Source organism: Rosa rugosa, chromosome 4 (genome assembly GCF_958449725.1).
Source record: "Rosa rugosa chromosome 4, drRosRugo1.1, whole genome shotgun sequence".
Lineage (NCBI taxonomy): Eukaryota > Viridiplantae > Streptophyta > Magnoliopsida > Rosales > Rosaceae > Rosa > Rosa rugosa.
The window spans coordinates 47,360,270-47,381,374 of record NC_084823.1 but is presented as its reverse complement, the minus strand read 5'-3'; the positions used below and the strand labels follow the sequence as shown (position 1 = coordinate 47,381,374).

Genomic DNA, 21,105 nt, shown 5'->3' with positions numbered 1-21,105 from the left:
GCAGCAGTCGCATCCCCGCAGCGGCCCCGTAACTGTCCCCGCGACCTCGCGACATCCCCGCAGCAGTTGCATCCCCGCAGTGGCCCCGCAACAGTCCTCGCGGCATCTCCGTAGCGTCCTCGCGGCATCCTTGCAGCGACCCTGCAGTATCACTGCACAGCCCAACCAACATCTTTTTCGGTCAAGAATTCCGACATCTTTTCAAGGTAAACTTTTCTAAAAGTTCCCGTTTTTGAAGTTTTTCAATTTCTTCTTCTTTTTCTCGGGGACTTCCAACATCCCTTCTTCTACCCCCCTTTCTTCTTCATAGGGGAGACCAATAGCCGAACTGTGGGGGTTCGTGCTCACTCCAAGCTTGGAGCTTGTAGAGTCCTCCAAACTTAGAGTTTGTTGAGAAGAAAACGATCGACCACATACGTCGTCATTGCGATCTAATCCAAAACCCCTCTTGGAATCGGATTTTCTTGGAAGCGACTCCGCTCAGAAAATCCCTAATTTCTTGGAAGCGACTACGCTCAGAAATTTTATAGTTTTTCGTGGTAGCCTTCTTCGCTCCGAAACTAACCCTATTTTCTTATTGTTTTTCAGGATGAGTAACCTGAACAAGTTGAGCTTCGCTCCACTAGAGACAACAGGCGCAGGATACCACAAGTGGGTCCGTGATGTGCGCCAGCATCGTAAGGCTGATGGGATCCTGAGTACGATCCAAGAGCCAAGTCAGGACGTGCGTACTCCTCAACAAGCTGTTGCTTTTGAAGCAAATAGAGCTACGAGAGAGGCGAATGAAGCTAAAACCATCATTCTCATGACAAGGCACATGAATGACGCGCTCCAAAATGAGTACCTCAATGAGGAAGACCCAAGAAGACTATGGGTAGAACTCGAGCAGCGTTTTGGCAACGTTCGTGATTCCCTGCTTCCAGACTTAGAAGTGAGATGGCATAGCCTCCGCTTATGTGATTTCAAGTCTGTACTTGACTATAATTCGGAAGCACTTCGTATCAAGTCTATGATGGAATTCTGTGGACAGAACATCACTGATACGATGTTGATCGAGAAGACTCTCTCCACCTTCCCCGTATCTGCATTGATGATAGCCAAAAACTATCGGATTGATGTCAATGCTAGACGTATCACAAGATTTCATGAGCTCATTGGTGCCTTGAATGTAGTTGAAAAGCACGACAACATACTTGTGAAGAACTATAACTCCAGACCCGTGGGAACCAAGTCAAATCCGGAGTCTAATTATAGTCGCGCCTCCAAGGGAGGACGCAAGGAGCGAAACCCTAAGAGTAGGGATAATTCTGGACGTTCTGGTCCATATTCTCGCCCTAAAGAGGAAGAAAATCGCCAAGATAGGTGTGCACGGAACCGTGGAGGTAAACGTGTGAAGAGAGAGAGAGGCCAAGCCTCCGGTTATGGTGGTAATGCCACCAAAGGCAATAATCGTCCACAAAACGCTCCCAGAGCGCCTCGATCAAGGGAACCTGACCATAATGATGCTTGTCTCAGATGTGGATCAAGTGGACATTGGGCAAAGAAGTGTACTACATCCCAGAACGTTGCAAACGCATACAAGATGTATCGTGAAGCAAGGGAGGCAAATTACATGGAACAAGAAGATCAAGATGGAGATCTCGATCTAAGGGTGGAAGACTACAAGGATCAAGACCCAGAAATTGGCGATTTTGATTAAGTCTTTTTATTTCCAAGAGATGTAGGCAATTGCCATATTATTTTTGTAGTAGATGCCAATGCTATTAGTCTTTCTTCAAAGTAGGCGTACTCAATGTGAGTGTGATGTCTAGGAAGGTTTTGAGATAAGTGGTACTTAAGTGAGCCTCGCTCCACCGACATCTCTCTACTCACCTGGTCACATTTACATTGGAATTACCGAAAGGAGTTAGACGACTACCATTGTTTTGCATTAACTAGTTTATTGGATTAGATTTCATTTGGTTAAAGAAACGATGATGTAATTCTGTTTGGCTTATTAATAAAAGTTGAGTTCTTTTCTTTATGACTCCTTTTTTATTACGAGCTTTTCTTTTAGGAATGGATGAACTTCAATGTCTTGCGGATAGTGCGACTACGCACACCATTCTACGACATAGGCAATTATTCTTGGAGATGTTGCCTACATATTCATCTGTGACTACGATGGCTGGGCCATCAGGTTTAGTTCAAGGACATGGAATGACCCAATTCCTTTTGCCTAATGGCACCTTGATTAAAGTCACTGAAGCTCTCTACGCTCCTAAGGCAAATCGAACCTTATTGAGCTTTAAAGATATTAGAGCCAACAGATTCCATGCGGAAACGCATAGTGAGAACGGAATAGAATTCCTTTGCATTACCTCTAATGATTGCGGAAGAAAGCGCATCTTAGAGAAGCTTATTTGTCAATCTAGTGGACTTTATGTCACTACAATTCAACCTATTGAATCCAATAATGTCATAAGAGAATATCTCTTGGATTCAGACACATATTGGCTTTGGCATTATTGACTAGGACATCCTGGTCGTGATATGATGCTCCGTATACTAAAGACTTCACACGGACATCTATTCTTCAGAGTGAGAAGAAGCAAGAATCGAAAATTGATTCCAGGACTTAGCAAGACCACAACAATTGCAGCATCTGGCACTGCAGCCGTCTTGGGGTGCCATAGGGCCGCCCAAGTCCCATGTGATGACGCCATCAATGGCGCCAACCATGAGCATGACGCCATGGTTGTTCCTCCCAATGGCCATGACGCCATAAACAGAAATTCCCATGGCTCGAATGCCATGATGGGAGATGTAGTCACACATTTTGCTTCTAATAGCATTACAGTCGCTCAGGCCCAACCAAAATCCTCCTTGGTTGCTTCTAAGGCCCCTCGCTCTTTCTGCAAAGCCTGTTCATTAGGGAAATTAGGACCGAGACCGTCCTATGCAAAGGATCCCAAAATACTCATTCCGTTCTTACAGAGAATCCAAGGGGATATCTGTGGACCAATTCAACCATCATGCAGACCTTTTAAATACTTTATGGTATTGGTTGATGCGTCGACACGCTGGTCACATGTCGCGCTATTGTCCACTCGAAATGCTGCTTATGCTAAACTCCTCGCCCAGATTATCCGTCTACGGGCTCACTACCCTGACCATCCTATTAAGTCAATTCGACTTGATAATGCTGGGGAGTTTACATCGAAAACATTCGACGACTATTGCATGTCACTGGGGATTGATGTAGAGCATCCAGTTCCCCATGTTCATACCCAAAATGGTCTCGCAGAAGCCGTTATCAAACGACTACAGATGATAGCCCGGACATTGGTTATGCGCACCAATCTCCCTGTTTCTGCTTGGGGATATGCAATATTGCATGCAGCGACGCTAATTCGTCTACGACCCACTGCAACCCAATCTTACTCTGCGTTACAGCTAGTGACTGGGTACGAGCCTGATATCTCGCACTTACGCATTTTTGGGTGTGCCATTTATGTGCCTATTACGCCGCCACAGCGTACTAAGATGTGGTATAACCGTCTAAGTGACGGAATTCAGAGATATACATGAAGATTCCAGACGAAATTCAGTTACCCAAATCAAGTGGCTCTAAACCACGGAGCGCGTTTGCGATTAGATTGAAACGCTCACTATATGGATTGAAACAATCCGGACGGATGTGGTATAACCGTCTAAGTGACTACTTGATTGGAAAGGGATATGTCAACAGTGAACTATGCCCATGTGTGTTCATAAAAAGGACAAGTTCCGGATTTGCAATAGTAGCGGTTTATGTCGATGACATGAACATAATTGGCACCCTTAAAGAGTTAAGGGAAACCGCTGAACACTTGAAATCCGAGTTTGAGATGAAAGATCTTGGGAAAACACGGTTTTGCCTCTGTTTAGAACTTGAGCACCGTAGAGATGGTATCCTGATTCATCAATCAGCTTATACCCAAAAGATGCTTAGGCGTTTCAACACTGACAAGATTAAGCCTTCAAGCACCCCAATGGTCGTCCGTAGTCTTGATCCAAGGAATGATCAATTTTGTCCAAAAGATGACGATGAAGAAGTGCTAGAGGCAAAAGTGCCCTACCTAAGTGCAATAGGCGCATTATTGTACTTAGCACAATGCACAAGACCGGATATCTCATTCGCTGTGAACTTGCTAGCTAGATATAGCTCTGCGCCAACACGTCGCCATTGGACTGGTGTTAAAGATATCTTTCGATACCTAAGTGGTACGATCGACATGGGCTTGTTCTATCCCTACAGAGAGAAGATGGATTCGGACCCATCAAGTGCCAGGGACGCCACACATGGTGGATTGCGTTCCCTCTCCCCATCCCAAAACGATATAAGTATTTTGGAAGGTTTTGCTGATGCTAGGTACCTCTCTGACCCACACAAAGGTCGCTCCCAAACTGGTTATGTTTTCACCATGGGAAAGACCGCGATATCTTGGAGGTCTACAAAGCAGACCTTAGTCGCTACCTCTTCGAATCATGCAGAGATTATTGCTCTTCACGAAGCAGTTTGTGAATGTATATGGCTTCGATCCATAGTTACGCATGTTCGAAGCAATTGTGGTTTGAAGTCTACCACAGATGATCCAACAAGCATTTATGAGGATAATGCTGCTTGCAGTGAACAAATGAAGCAAGGCTACATCAAAGGCGACAATACCAAGCACATATCGCCTAAATTCTTCTACAATCAGCAACAAAAGAAGCTCCTCAAGATCAAAGTGAACCAGGTTCAATCTGAGGACAATGTGGTAGACTTGTTTACTGTCACGCCCCTGATTTTTAACACAATTAAAAATCGATATATAACCCCATAATTATACATGCGTGAACGTTCAGCCATCAATACCAAATACCTGGAAAACTTTTTCCCTTAATACAACATACATATTGATGCCCTGAACCCACTATGTCAATATTGACCCGCCCACAGAGTCATATATTACATAAGCTTACGAATTAAAAATTGTCAACAACAAGATAAAACGCAAAAGCTCCTCAGAGTTTACTACATAGCGGAAGTCATAACAATGGCAAAGCCAATCAAATTTGCTTCCTACCTGTTCTGCTGCCAAAAACCTACCTCGGCTTCAGCCCCGATTATCCTACCCTGCAGGATTAACCCCTACACTGTTGGAATGGTGCACCGGGTTGTCACACAACAAACCCGGTAAGCTTTTGCAAGCCCGTATGAGTAACTCAAAACAACTCGCACAAAACTACGGGATAAAACTACGGGATAAAAGCCCGCACGTTTCGATTGAGGAAACAACTCACACAAATCACGTTTAAATCAATAAACAAAGATTCACCACGAACTCACTAATACATGAATACATATGTATATATATATATATATATATATATATATATATATATATATATATATATATATATATATCCCATAATATATATATGTACACACATAATCATCCCTTCAGAAATGCCACTAATACATGAATACATATGTATATATATATATATATATATATGTACACACATAGTCATCCCTTCAGAAATGCCACTAATACCATCTATAGTCACAGTTAATTCCATAACTCCAAGACAATATGGTAACTATCGCGAGATTTACTCACACTTAAATTCCCATTCAAATCGAAATAAAAGAAAACAACTTAAACCTTGGTTTCTTTTAAAACGAAACATAGAAAGCAACACACTCCTTGGTTTCTATCGAATATAACATAGAAAGCAACTCACACCTTGATTTCTATCAATCGTACCAAATTGTACCATAGAAAACAACTCACACTTGAATTCTATCAAAATAACATAGAAAGCAACTCACACCTTGATTTCTATCAATCGTACCAAATCGTTAATAAGGAAAACAACTTGCACCTTGTCCCCTTAAAAACCGTTAGTAAGGAAGCAACTCACACTTTGTTCCCTAAAAACACGTAATGTCATGAGTTATCAATAACCAATTCCTGTTACCCCATGAATTACCTATATGGCAGACAGACTAGAGCTCTAACTGAAACGTAACCACTCGTCCGGCCAAAGACGTGATTACCTGATATTTTGCCCAAGGTCATAGACCTTCGATCCTCGGGCCGCACAGTCCCTTGGAGCAAATCATCAAAACAGTCGCACAGGACTCAAAAACATTACACAAATCGCAACGCTTTTGAAAACAATCGAAATCAACATTTCCATAATCATTGTTTTCCGAAAGCCACAAAACAATAAAAAGCATCAATTCATGCCTATTGTTTTCATACACAAATCTCAACGCCTTTCAAAACAAATCGAAATCAACACTTCCACAATCATTTGTTTTCCAAAAGCCACAACCCAAAACAATAAAACGCATCATTCATGCCTATTGTTTTCATAAATCCACAACCCACCAAAACATATATATATCACGTAAATATATATATATACGTAGTCATCCGCTCAGGAATTCCTACTAATACCAACTATAGTTTGCAGTTACTAAATAACTCTCAAAATAAAGGTATTCCGTTCATTAATGAACCTTGTGAGATTACTCACCTCGAAACTCCCGCTGCGTCTTCAATACAGAACAAAGCAGCCAAATCACAAAATAACCGTTCGAATACTTCGCCAAGTACCTAAGGAAGCACAGCTCTGATTCAGTCAACGAATCACAAGGAATAACGTTCGAAACCCTAAATCGAACCAAAATTCCCAAAGTGGCGCCAATCGAGGCAAAACCACATCCGAGACCTCCCAAAGTCTCCGGAATACATCCACGATTGATACGTCCCAACCACAAGTCGATCGGACGCTCGAATCCTCACGGATCGAATAAATCAACCGGTATGAAACCGTAAAAATCATAACAATTTCATACGAACTCCAAAATATACATATTATATATCAAAACGCTCGTATCGATGAGTACAAGACATATAATACCATAAACAGTCTCATACATGACCAGAACACATCCAGAACGCCGCCACAGACGGTGGTGCACCGCCGCCGGCCAAAACTCAATATTTCACAAAACTCCCAACATCAAAGTTCTTCATCTAAGCATGCTTGTGAACTTTAATAACTAGCTCGAAGTCAGAAAACAAGCATAAAGGGTCGAAAACTACCTCACAAGCCGTGAACAGTAATCTAAGCTGAGTTGAACCAAGTTTTACGTGAATCGATCCAAACAACCACCAAGGATCGATCAAGGAGGCTTCTCTGAGTTCCCCAAGCCCAGCTAGAAGCCCCGCCGACGTCGGAACAAGGATTTCCGACCGGGTCCGAAATCCTCAACTGCACCGCCTTGCAGCGCCGCCGTGGAGGAGAATCGGCGCTAGAAGATACCAGAGGGATGACCAGACGGAGGAGACGATCCCATCTGGAAAGTTTCGTCGCCGGAGATCGCCGCAGTTCGCCGAAAAATCCGGGTCGGGTGGGCCGGATCCGGGTCGGGTCAGACCGGTTTCTTCGATTCTGAAGGTGCAGCCGAGAGAGAAGAGGAAACCTTCCGGAAATGGAAATAATGAAAATAGTAAGTTTCCAACTTGGGAAACTTCTATTTATACCAAAATGGAAACTTCTTCCAATGGCCATAACTTCTTCATACGAACTCCGATTTCCGCGTTCCACATGTCCACGAACTCGTATCGACGCGTTCTACAACTTTCGTGAAGGAGGTTTTTGGAGAATCTCAACGCTTCAAAATTCAACCTTTGCAACCCCCCTAAAGTCATACTTTCCGAATAAAAATTCGTCCGAAACACTTCCGCTCCATCCACGAGCCACGAAACCGTCCAATAACCACAATTTAAATTCTGGAAAATAAACACGAATTTCCGGGGCATCACATTTACTAAGTCATTGCCCAAATCCACGTTCGAGAAACATGTGGCAAGAATTGGCTTGCGGAAATTATCTGAACTCCCATGATCGTAGTCATCAGGGGGAGGCGCAGACATCAAGGGGAGATGTCTACATGTTCGTCTCGAAACGTGAAGGGTGTGTTGTGCTCTTTTTCCCCTTCGACCGAGGTTATTTTTGTCCCACTGGGTTTTTGTTACTCGGCAAGGTTTTTAACGAGGCAACGAGAGGCTTACCGCGTTTGGGCAACACAAGGGGGAGTGTTCAAGTAAACCCTAATTTGTGTTTGGCCCAAACCCTAGATTACTTGACCTAGTGGTAATAGGGTTAAATTAGAAGGATCTAGATTCCTATTCAATGTACGATTACTTTCCTTGTATGATTAAGATTCTATGCATTGTAATCCTCTATATAAAGAGGCCCCTATTATCAATAAGAATAGACAGCAAATTTCTCTCAATTTCAGTTTCTCTACAACATAATGCAATTTTGTTTTGTTATGTTTTTTTTTTTTTAATTGTTTTTTATGCAACTCCTTTGAGCCAGAATAAATGCCCTCCTCTTGGGGCTTGTAACTTGTAAGACGAACGATACAGGCAATCTTGTTGAATAAAAAGACGATTTCCCTTGTTGAATTTGTTTTTCAAGGAAATCTTGATATTAATACTCTTGTCCACTCCCCATCGATATTATCAGATTCTCAGTACGTTGTTGTTGAAGCATGTATGTTATCGATGTGTGTCAAAGAGAAACAGTAGAAACCCTCCCCAGCTTGACGACGGACGGAAAGGATTGGCTTCCGATCAAATTAGGCCTCTTCAGTACCTTAACCGGGAGGCGTCGTTGGATTTATGCGGATCCAGATGCAGATTCTTTTTATGAAGAACCAAACCTTGTAACCCAAAGACGAATGTTAGTCCCTCTCGATGATGTGAAGCTATTATCTCGAAAGGATGCGTATACAGCGTTGATGGTTAGGTATCTTTCCAACATGGGTGTCCCTGAACACGAGCAGCCTGCTATTATTGAAGAAATATTTAAGGCTGTTGACGTGGCAGTCCCCAAGCTGCCTATTGTGGTTGCTTTTGGGGACGTGACCTTTGTGGACAGCGGCGGACTTTTTCCTGCAACTAAATCAGCAATTCAGGGTTTGGAGAAAGTGAGACGTGATAGTTTGGATGAAGCTACTTTTACACGGACGCCTTCATGTGTTATTTGCTTGGAGGGCTTTGATCACCAACAGATGATTACTCAACTGCCTTGCTCACATATTTATCATGGAGATTGCATTGTCAGTTGGCTGAAGATTAGTCACTTCTGTCCAGTCTGTCGATATTCAATGCCCTATGTCCTAGAGTGCCAACCTTTAATATCCGAAGGCCAAAGTGCAAGCCCTTCAATATTCGAGGGCTCAGGCTCAGGCCAAGGTGCAAACCCTTCAATATCCGAGGGCTCAGGCTCAAGCAGGCGGAGGACTCCTCCGCTGCTTATGATATATGCCGGCGGTGTAGTAACAGGTATAGTAATTGTTATGCTACTTTGCAGATTATGGAAGCGAAGTTAGGATTATCTGCCTATTTATCGTATCATTGTGTCATGCATAGTGCCCTGCAGTTATAGAGTACTCAAAACTAAAAATAAGATTTCGGTTATTAGCTACTCCAATTATTATTGCTACTTCCCCTTTTCAATATAAATATTATTGATTGTGATGGTCATCTGTCAAATATAGAAGTTAGTTCCTTCCGACTTAGCTTCCAATCGACATCTTCTATCTCGCCAAGTCATATTTTGGTGTTGATCAACTCATTACTCGTATGCCTTGCTTATATCTATATCATGGACATTGCATAGTCCCTTGCGCCGATACCCGATGCCAATTGTGTAACGAGTCCTATAGCACACAAAATTGAGAAAAAAAATCTCTTTGAAATTATACAACCAAGCAACCCAATCGCTTTGTATTTTTCCTATGTTTGTTATTTACTTGAAGTCTTCAATAAAGAGAAACTAAAACAAAAAATTGTAATACCACTTTTTCCAACGAAATTAAGCCGGTCATAGTTACATGGTAGGAATATCTAAATCAATATCCACAATCTTTCTCTGAAACAATAAGAGCTTGATACACTTACAAATGTGGTGATTAATAAGAAATTTTTCTATGACCATTGTCAGTTTTAAAAGGCCTATACAAGTCGAGCTCTGAAGGGACTCCAACTCTCCAAGACATTCTTCATCAGAACATGAACAAGCAGCACCTATGCACAGTCATGCCAACTATCGATTCCGTTCAACATATAAGGCCGGGCTCATTGATCATCCTATATCTTTTGGCGTTGTTTAGTAGAATGTAAGACAGTTAGTGCATGCCCTTTGATTGATCAAACATTCGAGCCAAAGAATATTTTGGAAATGTATGATATACCACTGATAAAGATCCTAAACCTGTTCAGAACTAAGAAGTCTTTCTGCCTCATCATTTGCTTCAACTTGTATTCTCCATCTCTGTAGAGAAAAAAAATGATAAAAACAAATACATTAACTGAAAGCAGATTATCTTGGAGAAAAAAGAAAATGAATCTAGTGATGTAAAAGAGAGACTCAAGACCTCCCTCTAGAAGTCAGCGTCCAATATATCCTATAAAAGAGAGGCATCTAATAATGTTGATCCAACAATGTAACTCACTTACTTCTAAATGAGTACTTTCACTTTCAGAACTATGATGGAGGATAAAAGGAGAGGTATCTGACACAGGCTAGAGGACCACTATATTCTTTCTCTTACATTTCTAGATGACTTTAAAAGCTGTCATTTTGTGTTCAAGTTGAAAAACAATGAAGGGTTCCAAGTCAAGAGAGATACCTCTTCAAGATTTTCTAGTTCCATTGTTTGTTGTATTTGTTCTGCAATATTTTCCTGCAAATATATATCATCTGCTTAGCTTGTGTGAAGGCATATCAAGGGGGAAGAACAATGTAACTAACTTGAGCTTACCACATTGCTTGCTTGTTCAGCAGCAAGAACATCAGAGTCCAGTTCTACCTCAATTTCGATCATCGAAGAAATCTGATATATTGGACAATAAAACTGTATTAATTGATGGCATTGTGGAGTGGAGGGAGGGGAGAGGTTCATTTGTGCATAAGGACAAAACCATACCCTCGCATAGCTGTCAATCAGCTCAATTCTTCCGCTGAGAGAATTTTCCAAGCCTTCTCGAACCCTTTTGACTTTACTTCTCCGAGCACTGTATATAACCAACAGATAGTATCAGACCAGTGAGAATCAAACACAGAGACCTACTGTGCTCACGGGCTTGTTGCTACTTGCTATATTAATCTCAAGTGAAAATTCTATAAACTAAGAAAGAAAGATGTTAAAGGGTTCACCGGTAAGAAGGCTCTCCTACAGCATAAATTTTGTTCTCAAGCTGGCACATCCGAGCCAACATCCAGACCTACAAAAGAAATATTTACTGAAAAATTCAAGCCATTCTGTTAACTGATGCATGACTTCAAATGGGACTGGGGCCACAAATTTTTTTTTTGAATGACATTGTTTTGTTGACAAAAAAAAAAGACATTGTTTCTGTCACTGCAGCCTCTCAAAGTACTCTTTTAGAAGATTTCTTCAGAAACTTGTACTTGATCAGATTTCCAGAAACTAGGTGGGTTTTTCTGATCATAAAGTCTACCCACTCGAACTAACTAACTGACATTACACAAAAAAACTTCAAATAAATGATTCACTTGAAATGATTACTAAATAACAGTCCCAACTAGCATGGGAGCTTACCTCTTTTTCAGCAGCTTCTTTGAGGCCCTTTATACGAGATTGGAGCTTGTCATATTGAGATAATAGCTGCTGTTTGATCGCAACTGTATCCACTACTCTCTGAGGAAGCTGAGAAAACAATCCAGTGTATAGACAACATATCAAGAAATTTATTAAATCGAACATACATAAACATTATAAGCTGTCTTAGATTGAGTAAACAAATCTACACAAACCATTCAACTGTTTGATTCTGTTTATAGTGGCAGAACTACAAGCGACTACTTGTGAAGAGGTTGAACAAACCAAATTAAAGTCATAAAGGACCTGAAATCTCAATAACATGATGTTCATTTCCTTTTATTTGTTTATTTATTTATATTTTCTCTGTATGGGCTTTGTATTCAATAAAACCAGCTGTTAAATAAATAAATAAATCTAGATTACTGCTTACACGATTCAATTGGGGCAAAACCAACGTTTTGAGAGTAACTCCAACAGCAAGAGATGTTACTGCAGCGACTGAAAGGAATTGAGGGAGGCTGGGGTCTATAACTCCAGAGGCAGCATTGCCGGTGGCCAAAACAGCAACAATTGGAAAAAGTATGGAGGGGCTAGTAAGCAATGTGCTACCATCTTTTGTAGGGGCTCTTAATAGTTGTGACTCGCGGCCATCCTCATGGTTTGTCAAGCAGATAGGCTCACTAGGGTAAAAATTAGGGGCCTTTGGACTAAATTTTAAGGGACCTACCTCTCTATATACACTTAATGGAGCTGCAAGAGCAATGGTTACCCTTTCTCCTTCCTGTGCTGGGAGATCAACTGTTTCAGTGGCAAACCTATGTGTACGAGCCATACCTGAAGGGGTTTGTACCTGAAAAATGAGTGCAAAAGAAACAATGATTACCAAAGGATGCAGTAAGTGTGAATTGATGGGTTTTACTATCACAAGAATACATTCGAAAAAAGAAATCTTTACAGGTAGTTGAACATTCCAAAGGTATCATATAATACCACAATGGAGTGAACAGCAGCAGGAATCTTTTGCTTCAATATCTGCAGGAATCTTAGTGCCCTTTTCCAAGCTGGAATATCCATGCTGCGTTTCGGCAGGAGGAGATCCTTAGAAAAAGTCAATATCCCAGGATCAACACCACACATAATTAGATTGTGTGATTGATATTGAATTGACATAATTACAGATAACATTGTAATTATGCTCAGATTGCAAGTATGGTTACTGCAAATGCTCTCGTTGTGTTAAAAAATACAGTAGCCACTACAGATTCAACCAGATGCACGAAACAAAAGCAGATAAGTAATCCAACCCGATTTCTTCTGACGCAATACTCTCTATGTTGCCAGAAACAAGTTCATATTGGTAGGAACACTTTGCACAGGATGCTATCTGCATGACATTTGTGGTATGAGTAACACCTTTGAACAAAGAAGCCAATCTTAGACATTCCTTGAAAAATAAGTTCAGAGGTTCTCGACATGAGTACCTGAATACCATGTTGCGGTTGTGCAACAGCAACAGCTATCATACAGCTTGGACACCTGACAACTTTTCCAAATGGAACCTGCAAAACGTCCATGAAAGCCACACCAAAGACTTAAACTCAGCTACATGATTTTCCCATGTGCCAAGAAACTTTTCTTAATTTGATCAGAAGTGACCAAGACAAATTGAACAAATAAAAAGAAGATTGTACACTTTCCTACAGACAACAAGTTCAAGAGTTGGTGGTAGAGTTGAATGCCGGAAAACAATAAGAACTAGTTTTACCTCCTCAGCTGGAGACACTCCGACTCGGCATATACTGTTGATCATCTTAAGGGCATCAGAAACTCTCAATGATGCAGCCAGACCCAGAATTAATGATGTGTAGACACTCACATCTGGTCTGGACCACTTCCACCTCCGGCCATTGTCATCAACACCTGCCCCAAAACAAGAGATCAACAATTTCCAACACCTCAAGATAGTAATTCACTAAACACAAGAGATGATATTAGAAAATGAAATTCACCACTAAAATTCCAACAGAACACATATTTAATCTAATGACCCCAAACGGGTTCGATCTTCAAATGCTAATTCAGGTCTCCTAGATTATTTAGGAATGATATTAAGTAAGAACTTACTAGGAAAGACCTAATCTTTATGACTTAAGCATATCAAGAGCCAAAGCAAACAACTACCTTGATCAAAACTGGCCCGCATTTCGTAAAAAACAGAGAGAGCCAATTCAGGGTTGTTCCTTTTCAGGGCAGCAGAGATAATAGCACAACAATCAGAAACACTCACTACACCTCCATTTTTTCTCTCTGCCGTTTCATCAAATATCTTGAGTGCTTCTTGGGCATCTTCAGCACCCGAAACTATACTTAACAAGTCCTCGTCCAAAAGCTCAGAAACAGAGTCCTCTGCAATCCCATTAGCACTTTCACTCTCGCCCAAAGACGACGCCTTTGTTGTAATGAGCTTCGGGAAGTTGACAGAAGTGAAGCTTAGTCTGAAGAACAAGGCGTTGGTGTTGTTATAAGAGGGGAGGGGTGGAGATGGACGAGAGAGCCATGGTGGGGAGCTGAGGTATAAAGTCATGATCTTTGAAATGGGATTGGACCAAGAAAGCTTTGTAGCTTGTAATGGTTTAACGTAATTACGTAATGGTGGTGGTATCTGTGTATATGTGTTGTGGTGATGAAGATGAGGAATGAGAGGTGGTTAGTAGGAGTTGGGACAAGTGACACAGGTATGGAAGTTAGTGGCTCTGGAATTCATTATTTAAAAATAAATAACAGTATTGAAATAATAATAAATAAATACAGATATAGTGGACATAATTCTCCTACACCATGATTTCACTCTTCTGGTATTCGTAGAGCATAATTTTAAATTTTTACTACATGTTCCAATTGACGAACTAGAATGAAAATCTTTTTAAATAAATTTTATAATTTTTGACTTTGAAAAATAGTAACAATAATTTTTTATTCATGATTTTTGACCTTAAGAAGAAATAAACAATTAATATTAAAAATTACTAATTACAGCCAAAGTAAGTAACATGTCACAAAATTAATCTTAGGATAATACCAATGGTTATGGAGATCAATACATCAAGTGCACTGAAGAATTTTCGCTCTTCCATCATCCTAGATTGTAGTTAGAAATTTGTTCATTATTGGGAGGACTACTAAAAACGAAGTAAGGATGCAGAAACCTTGACCTGGTCATAATTGATTTTCACACTTAGCGGTCATAAAAGTAGAGGAAATTCAATGGACATTGTTTAATTTCATCTCTTGGGAGAAAAAAAAAATGGCGGGAAGCATTATGCACTGTACATTGAACCATCTCCAACTTTTTGGCGAAGAATCGTCCATGTTAGAATTCAAACCCTAGCTAGGATTCTTATTTTCTGGGTGTAAATATGTACAAAAGACAACCTCACCGATTATAGATTTATTTTGATCATAATCATCTATGTGGTGATCATGGGTAATTATTCCAAGTACTTCATAGCCATGTTCTATGTATTCATAAGGATGATGATACTGTTATTAGAGCCAAAGAAGAACCAAATGGTGAATGCAGCGGATATGAACAATACAACTGTCGCGGTGCTTCATTTTTGTGCTACAGGTTCAACTCCTCTTCACGAACCCTATAATGATATCCGGAAATTCATCTGTTCATCGCTTGATTGGCACGGCTACAGTATCGCTGTAAGTCAGATTATCTTATCTAGAAATGTCCTTCAATATCCTGTCAAGCAGTCTGGTAATGTATCATAGCATGCAATGCGACCTATATATAGATTGATTCCCCAATTTCATACCGTGATTCTTTTTAAATTCAATTTAAGTTTTCAAAACCGACATGAGAACTTGATGTCTCTTTTTACATTTAGAACGCAGTTGTCCTTAGGAGAATGTTAGCTTCATATACAATGAATGTGATCTATTAATTTTTGAACATGTTATTAGCTTTAGGATTTAAAAATATGGACCCGCTTATTTAGTTAACTTGTTGTGTAATTGAATGACATATGCAGCTCCGGAAAGATGAACATGATGTTGTTACAATAGTACTATCGGGTATGTATGAAATGAACTGGATTGGAGTTGGAGTATCGCGAGATGGGAAAATGGAGGGTGCGAGTGCTGTGGTGGGATGGCTGCGAGGCAAAGACAGCAACTCCAGCGTTATAAAGCAGTACTTTTTGCAGGGTCCGTCGAGTGATCAATTCATTCCAGATAAAGGTGATCTGGAATTCGGTAAAGCTGCTCCTACAATGCTTCTTCAAGACACAACCATTTACCTGGCATTTCAACTTCAATTTGCAAACGGTATTACTCGTCAACCTTTTATATTTGCTGCTGGAATAGGAAAGCCTGGTGACAACAACATCCTACCAAAGCACGCCTTTAATACCTCCATGACAGTTGATTTCTCTAAAGGTTAGTGGAGGCCTCTACTCCCAGCTCCCTACTTGTTTGTTGGTTTGCCAGATACACACTGGGATGGGGTTATATATACTGCACCTGAGGAAGTGTGTTAACTTGATATATATTGTTGGTTAGCTCATTTCATGGTAACACAAGCATTTGGGATTGTCCGTGATATTTCGAGCGCTCAGCGTGATTACTTTTAACATATGATGTCAACCACCATGCAGGTACTTTCACTCTTGGTTATGTAGACATCAGCAAAGTGAAGCTGAACCATGGAATTCTGGCTATAGTTGGATGGGGCATATTCATTCCATTAGGAGTAGCATTGGCCAGGTACCTTAGGGATCTTGAACCTTTGTGGTACTATCTTCATTCATCAGTTCAGTTTGTGGGATTCTTTGTTGGCCTTGCTGCTGTGGCTGTTGGGAAGTCATTATACGATCGTATAGATGCCGACTTTTTATACCACAGAGCCATCGGCTACACCGTGCTTTCTCTTAGTGTTCTTGAGGTTTGACCTCTTATTCTTACCACCCTTGCTCTGTTATTCATGTAAGGTTTTATTTACTTCCAAAACTGATGAGTTTCTTTCCTCTTAGGTGTGCCAATTCGTCATGAGGCCGTCGAGTAGTTCCAATGTTCGGCACTACTGGAATCTGGCTCATTATTGGGTGGGGAGAATTACAATCTTGCTCGGACCCGTCAACATTCTCATTGGACTCTATTGTGGAAATGGAGGTGAAAAGTTAAAGATTACATATTTATGTGTTCTTGTTTTCTTTGTTGTGGCTGCACTCCTCTTAGAAATACGGCTGCTGATGAAGAGGAAAAGAGAAGCAACTACCAATTTGACCAAGACTCCTGTTTTTCAAGTTGATTAACCTGATTAGGGTGAATGTGAATTGGTTAGAAACAATCGCTCATAGATCTTTTTCCTAACATCTTTATATTCTGCACAATTAACCGCAAATGGTGAAAAAGAATCAGGTCTGAACAACAAAACCAGAAAAAGAAAGCAACTAGCGAGCCCGACATACTAAAAGCCTAGTCTGAAATCTTTCTTTAAATCCTAAATCCCAAAACCTTCGAGAAAAGTAAGAACAAAGCAGATGCAGATGCCCTAGTGTTAAACTACATAGCTCCTCCATTGTACACCAATGACAAGAAACAATAGCATAATGAAAATCAACCGGACACAAGAAGGATATTAAAATTCAACTTTATACTTTGAAAAAGGGAATCAGTAGTCCAAAAAGAAGAGACTACTATATACAGAGTTGGTGAAGGAAACAAAATGGATACCAAATGTTGCAAAAGATAGAAAATAATGGCCGACAGACGAGTAGAACAGGCCATTATATTTTGCCTATGATTACTTTCCAGCTGCGTAGTAGTCTCTTGCTGCATCTAGGCGTAGTATCAGTTCAGGCAATTGTCTTCTAGCAAGTCCATTAACTGTGTCTGAATTAGTTGCCAAATCGCCCGCCTCTTCCCCAAGGAAGCCTTGGCTGGCCCCTATTACGTTGTGGTACGGCATTGTTCTGGCGTGGTGGTTGGGCCCTCATCCTTTGCTCCTTCATGTTTGCAAACAGCAAATCAAGTGTTTGAGGCCTCTGATTAGCAACTACATTCTCTTGCTGCTGCTGACGCTGCTGCGGCTGCTGCTGTGGGGGAAGCTGCATACCAAATGCAAACTTCATGAGGAACAGACATCACACAACAGCTCATGAAGAGATATTGCTAGATTTAACAAACAATGTACATCAACTAAGCGCATAGATGAATGGAACTCCAGTGAAAAAAGAAGATTGTGTTTATACTTCAAATCATGGCTTCTCTGCATTATGATTCTGATGACCCAATACACATACTAGTAAAAGCCGCATTGACCAAGGAAAAGCAATCGTTACCACTAAGCCTCTCAAACCCCCCCAATACCAAAGTATCTTGACATGAATAAGATAAAGGAGATCAAAATGAATACCTTGGTACCAAAGCCAACATTTCCAGCCCTTCTCTGATTAGGAGCACCAGCCCTGCACCAGAAATAGCAAAATATGGTTGATGATTGGCTATAACTTATTTTCAAATACATTTAAGTTAGGAATCAGATATGATGCCAGCACCAAAACCAAGAAATTGCAAGCGAACCATGCGGAGATATGCATACGCCTGGATTGAAGTTTAAAGTGCCTCACCATCATTATATCACATACACTATCCAATTAACATGACAAACCAATTGAGGACAAAACTGTCAACGGAAAAATGATGATCTATCAGCAGTGTAGCTCCCATTTATTGTGTAAAAGCTCCCTCAACAGACCATGATCTGAATTCAAACTACCAGCAAATGCTTCACAAAACCCTCAAGATCAGACATGTTGCAGCAGAAGAGATGATTCACAACAGGGCACTCACTCCCTATTCAATTGAATGGACAAATGTCTTCCCCAATGACTAATAATTCCAGCTCAAAAGGGGACACATAGTGAAGGAAGACCAGAGACAGGTTATGGTTCACCAACCACAAAAATACCACACGACCAACCCAGCTGCCACCCACAATAAAATTTTAAAAGCACAACAGGGGCAGAAAGCTCTGCCCTACTCAAACTACACATTCATCAACTGAATATTCACCCCACCTGAACATTCATCCCCGTTGTTATCCAATGTGAAAAAGATTATAATACACAAAAACCTGAACAAAAGGACTGTTCTTTAGTTTGTTCTTTTGTAATCAGGAGCTGATGCTTGGTTCAGCTACCCATTTTAATTCCAGTCAGTGCACCTTAAAGTAGATGAAAGAAAACCAGGGAACACAGAGGAGTGTGAAGTATCATTCAGTGTAAATCAAAGAGTGAAAACTTCAGTCAGATGCCTCCTGAAAACCCTACGTCTCATAACAAAGGAAAAGAACCGTCTGATATTTCCTCCCAAATCATGAAATGGCAATACTTATTTGCAAGACCAACAACCGAAGACAAAGACTAAAGCAAAATGGAAGCAACCAATGACTAGTGATATAACAGCTTGCAGAAAAACCAACACATTGTTCAACAGTGACATCTTCACACTTGACTTCAAAACCAAACACATGTCAGCTTCCAAACAGATTAAGGTAATGATGGTAACACCCATTTGGCTTCTGGGCAAGATAATCCTATCGTTGAGCCATTTAGAACGCACAGTGATTACTTCAAGTAAATGTTGGCGCTACATCTACATACTTCAAGAATTCAATCCGAGTTCCCTTTTCTCTACTCCTTCAAAAACTGTTCCATGTCCAAATCTTGTAACTCCATTACTGAACAGTAGACTCAACTCACAACTCCAGTTCCCAGTAAGAATATCCATAATGATAATATATATGCACCACTCAACATATGGTATACTTTGCAGATCACAAACATGAAATGCTAATGCAGATATTCTATTGTGGATGGCATCTACAGAAACAATCAACACTTTAGTACACCCCCAAATTGGCTGCTTGCCGCATAAACAAATCATATGCAGGAGTTCCACCATTATGGGAGGTGAAATATTTTATCTGAAGCACATGGCAGAAGGTCATCACTAATAGAGAAGCACCGATATTTACCTGTAGTGAATTCAGAATCAGATACTACAATTAGGGAGACAACCACCACCTTAAGAATTGAAAACAATCGCATCCCCAACTTTGAAGGAATAGAATTTTATAAAAGAATACCTTGGTTTCCAGTTAGGCACCCTGTTACGATTAAAAGCTCTATTGCGAAGAGGAACAACTGCTGCCTTCCGTGCAGCCTCAGTTGCAATCGGGAATTGGTTCCCCTGGAAGTTTGACCTTCTCTGAGCCAGAACCCCCTGGTTACCATATGGTGAATAACATTAGTGACAATGTGCATAAAAAGTAAACAACATGAGAAAATTAACTTTCAAAAGTCAGTCCCAAACCTGTCTAAGGGATGATCTTGTGTCCATAAAGCAACGTAGCTTTGTTGGTTTATCTTGAGCAGTACCCTTAAGAAAAGTCTGACTTTTGTTCTGCATTGAAAGAAATTCTCTTTAGAATTCACTCCACTAGCAATTCAGTGCAGAAGATTTGTTTCTGTAAAAAATCAATAAAGAGAAAAAGAAACTTACCGAAACCCTCCGTTGCTTCTTACCCTTGGGAGCAACTTTGGCCATTTTAATAATGTCATCTACATTGACAAAAATTACCACACTTATCAGTTTATCATAAACAGAAAAGAAAACAACATAAACAAATCATCCACAACACAAAAAGAAGACAATGACTAAAACAATACCTAATGCCATGTCCATCTTCTTCTCTGTAAGAGCAATGGCCTCAGTTGTGAGGGGTTTACCGGCCGCCATCTGATGGAAACATAAACGTTAAGTCTCCACATACAAATCGACAGGAAAAAAGAAAAACTTAACAACGAAGGAAGCCCGGCATACATCAAAAAAATTGATTCTTTGGTCAAAAAAAACCATTGTTTGCTGAGAAAGTAACAAAACGAAAAGAAAAAAGCAGGAATTAAATCTCAGATCGATTATTGGTTTTCATAAACCCTAAAATTACAAAAATCGCAGCTGACTTCCAAGTTCTCAACTAAAACCAAAGCAACATACAACACAATCAATCGTTCTCCCTCAATTTCCCACAAAGCAAACGCAAATTATAGCCAAGAAGAACTTCAGCTCAAAACCTAGAGTTCATGCAAGTTCAGAGGAAGATTAAGGAGAGGAACTTACCGAATTAGAGAGCAGAAACACGACGAGCGAATCAGGAATCGCAAATCGAACGGAGACTGATTGAAATTAGGGCTTAGGGCTTCGGAGGAGAAACGCAGAGAGGTGTAGATTTTGGGGTAAAAGAAGCGAAGACCGGTGAGGGAAGACTTACTTGTATTTATAGTGGGGGGAAAGAGCTGAGCTGCGAAGCTCGGCGGACCTGAATTGGGAATCCAATGGGAGAAAATATCAGAAAGGGTTTTGAGGGTAGG

The 21,105-nt window shown here is 40.6% G+C and overlaps 3 protein-coding genes across 3 annotated transcripts; 1 reads left to right on the top strand and 2 right to left on the bottom strand.

The window, feature by feature from the left end:
• Positions 1-9,871: 9,871 nt before the first annotated feature.
• Positions 9,872-14,363, bottom strand: LOC133706437 (uncharacterized). Its single transcript, XM_062131967.1, has 12 exons — positions 13,844-14,363; positions 13,428-13,582; positions 13,144-13,221; positions 12,967-13,046; positions 12,653-12,737; positions 12,093-12,512; positions 11,660-11,767; positions 11,254-11,321; positions 11,024-11,111; positions 10,859-10,930; positions 10,727-10,780; positions 9,872-10,368 (listed from the first exon to the last, which is right to left on the bottom strand). Exons 1-12 carry the CDS (start codon positions 14,244-14,246, stop codon positions 10,303-10,305), a joined length of 1,677 nt encoding a protein of 558 aa, XP_061987951.1. The 5' UTR covers positions 14,247-14,363; the 3' UTR covers positions 9,872-10,302.
• Positions 14,364-14,890: 527 nt separating this feature from the next.
• LOC133742651 (cytochrome b561 and DOMON domain-containing protein At3g61750-like) lies at positions 14,891-17,018 on the top strand. Its single transcript, XM_062170337.1, has 4 exons — positions 14,891-15,373; positions 15,703-16,108; positions 16,327-16,613; positions 16,702-17,018. The coding sequence occupies exons 1-4, from the start codon at positions 15,143-15,145 to the stop codon at positions 16,981-16,983; spliced, it is 1,206 nt and encodes a 401-aa protein (XP_062026321.1). The 5' UTR covers positions 14,891-15,142; the 3' UTR covers positions 16,984-17,018.
• Positions 17,019-17,305: 287 nt separating this feature from the next.
• On the bottom strand, positions 17,306-21,105 carry LOC133742652 (uncharacterized). The gene is made up of 7 exons (XM_062170338.1): positions 20,855-21,105; positions 20,404-20,473; positions 20,237-20,295; positions 20,048-20,137; positions 19,821-19,957; positions 18,087-18,138; positions 17,306-17,778 (listed from the first exon to the last, which is right to left on the bottom strand). The coding sequence occupies exons 2-7, from the start codon at positions 20,471-20,473 to the stop codon at positions 17,569-17,571; spliced, it is 618 nt and encodes a 205-aa protein (XP_062026322.1). The 5' UTR covers positions 20,855-21,105; the 3' UTR covers positions 17,306-17,568.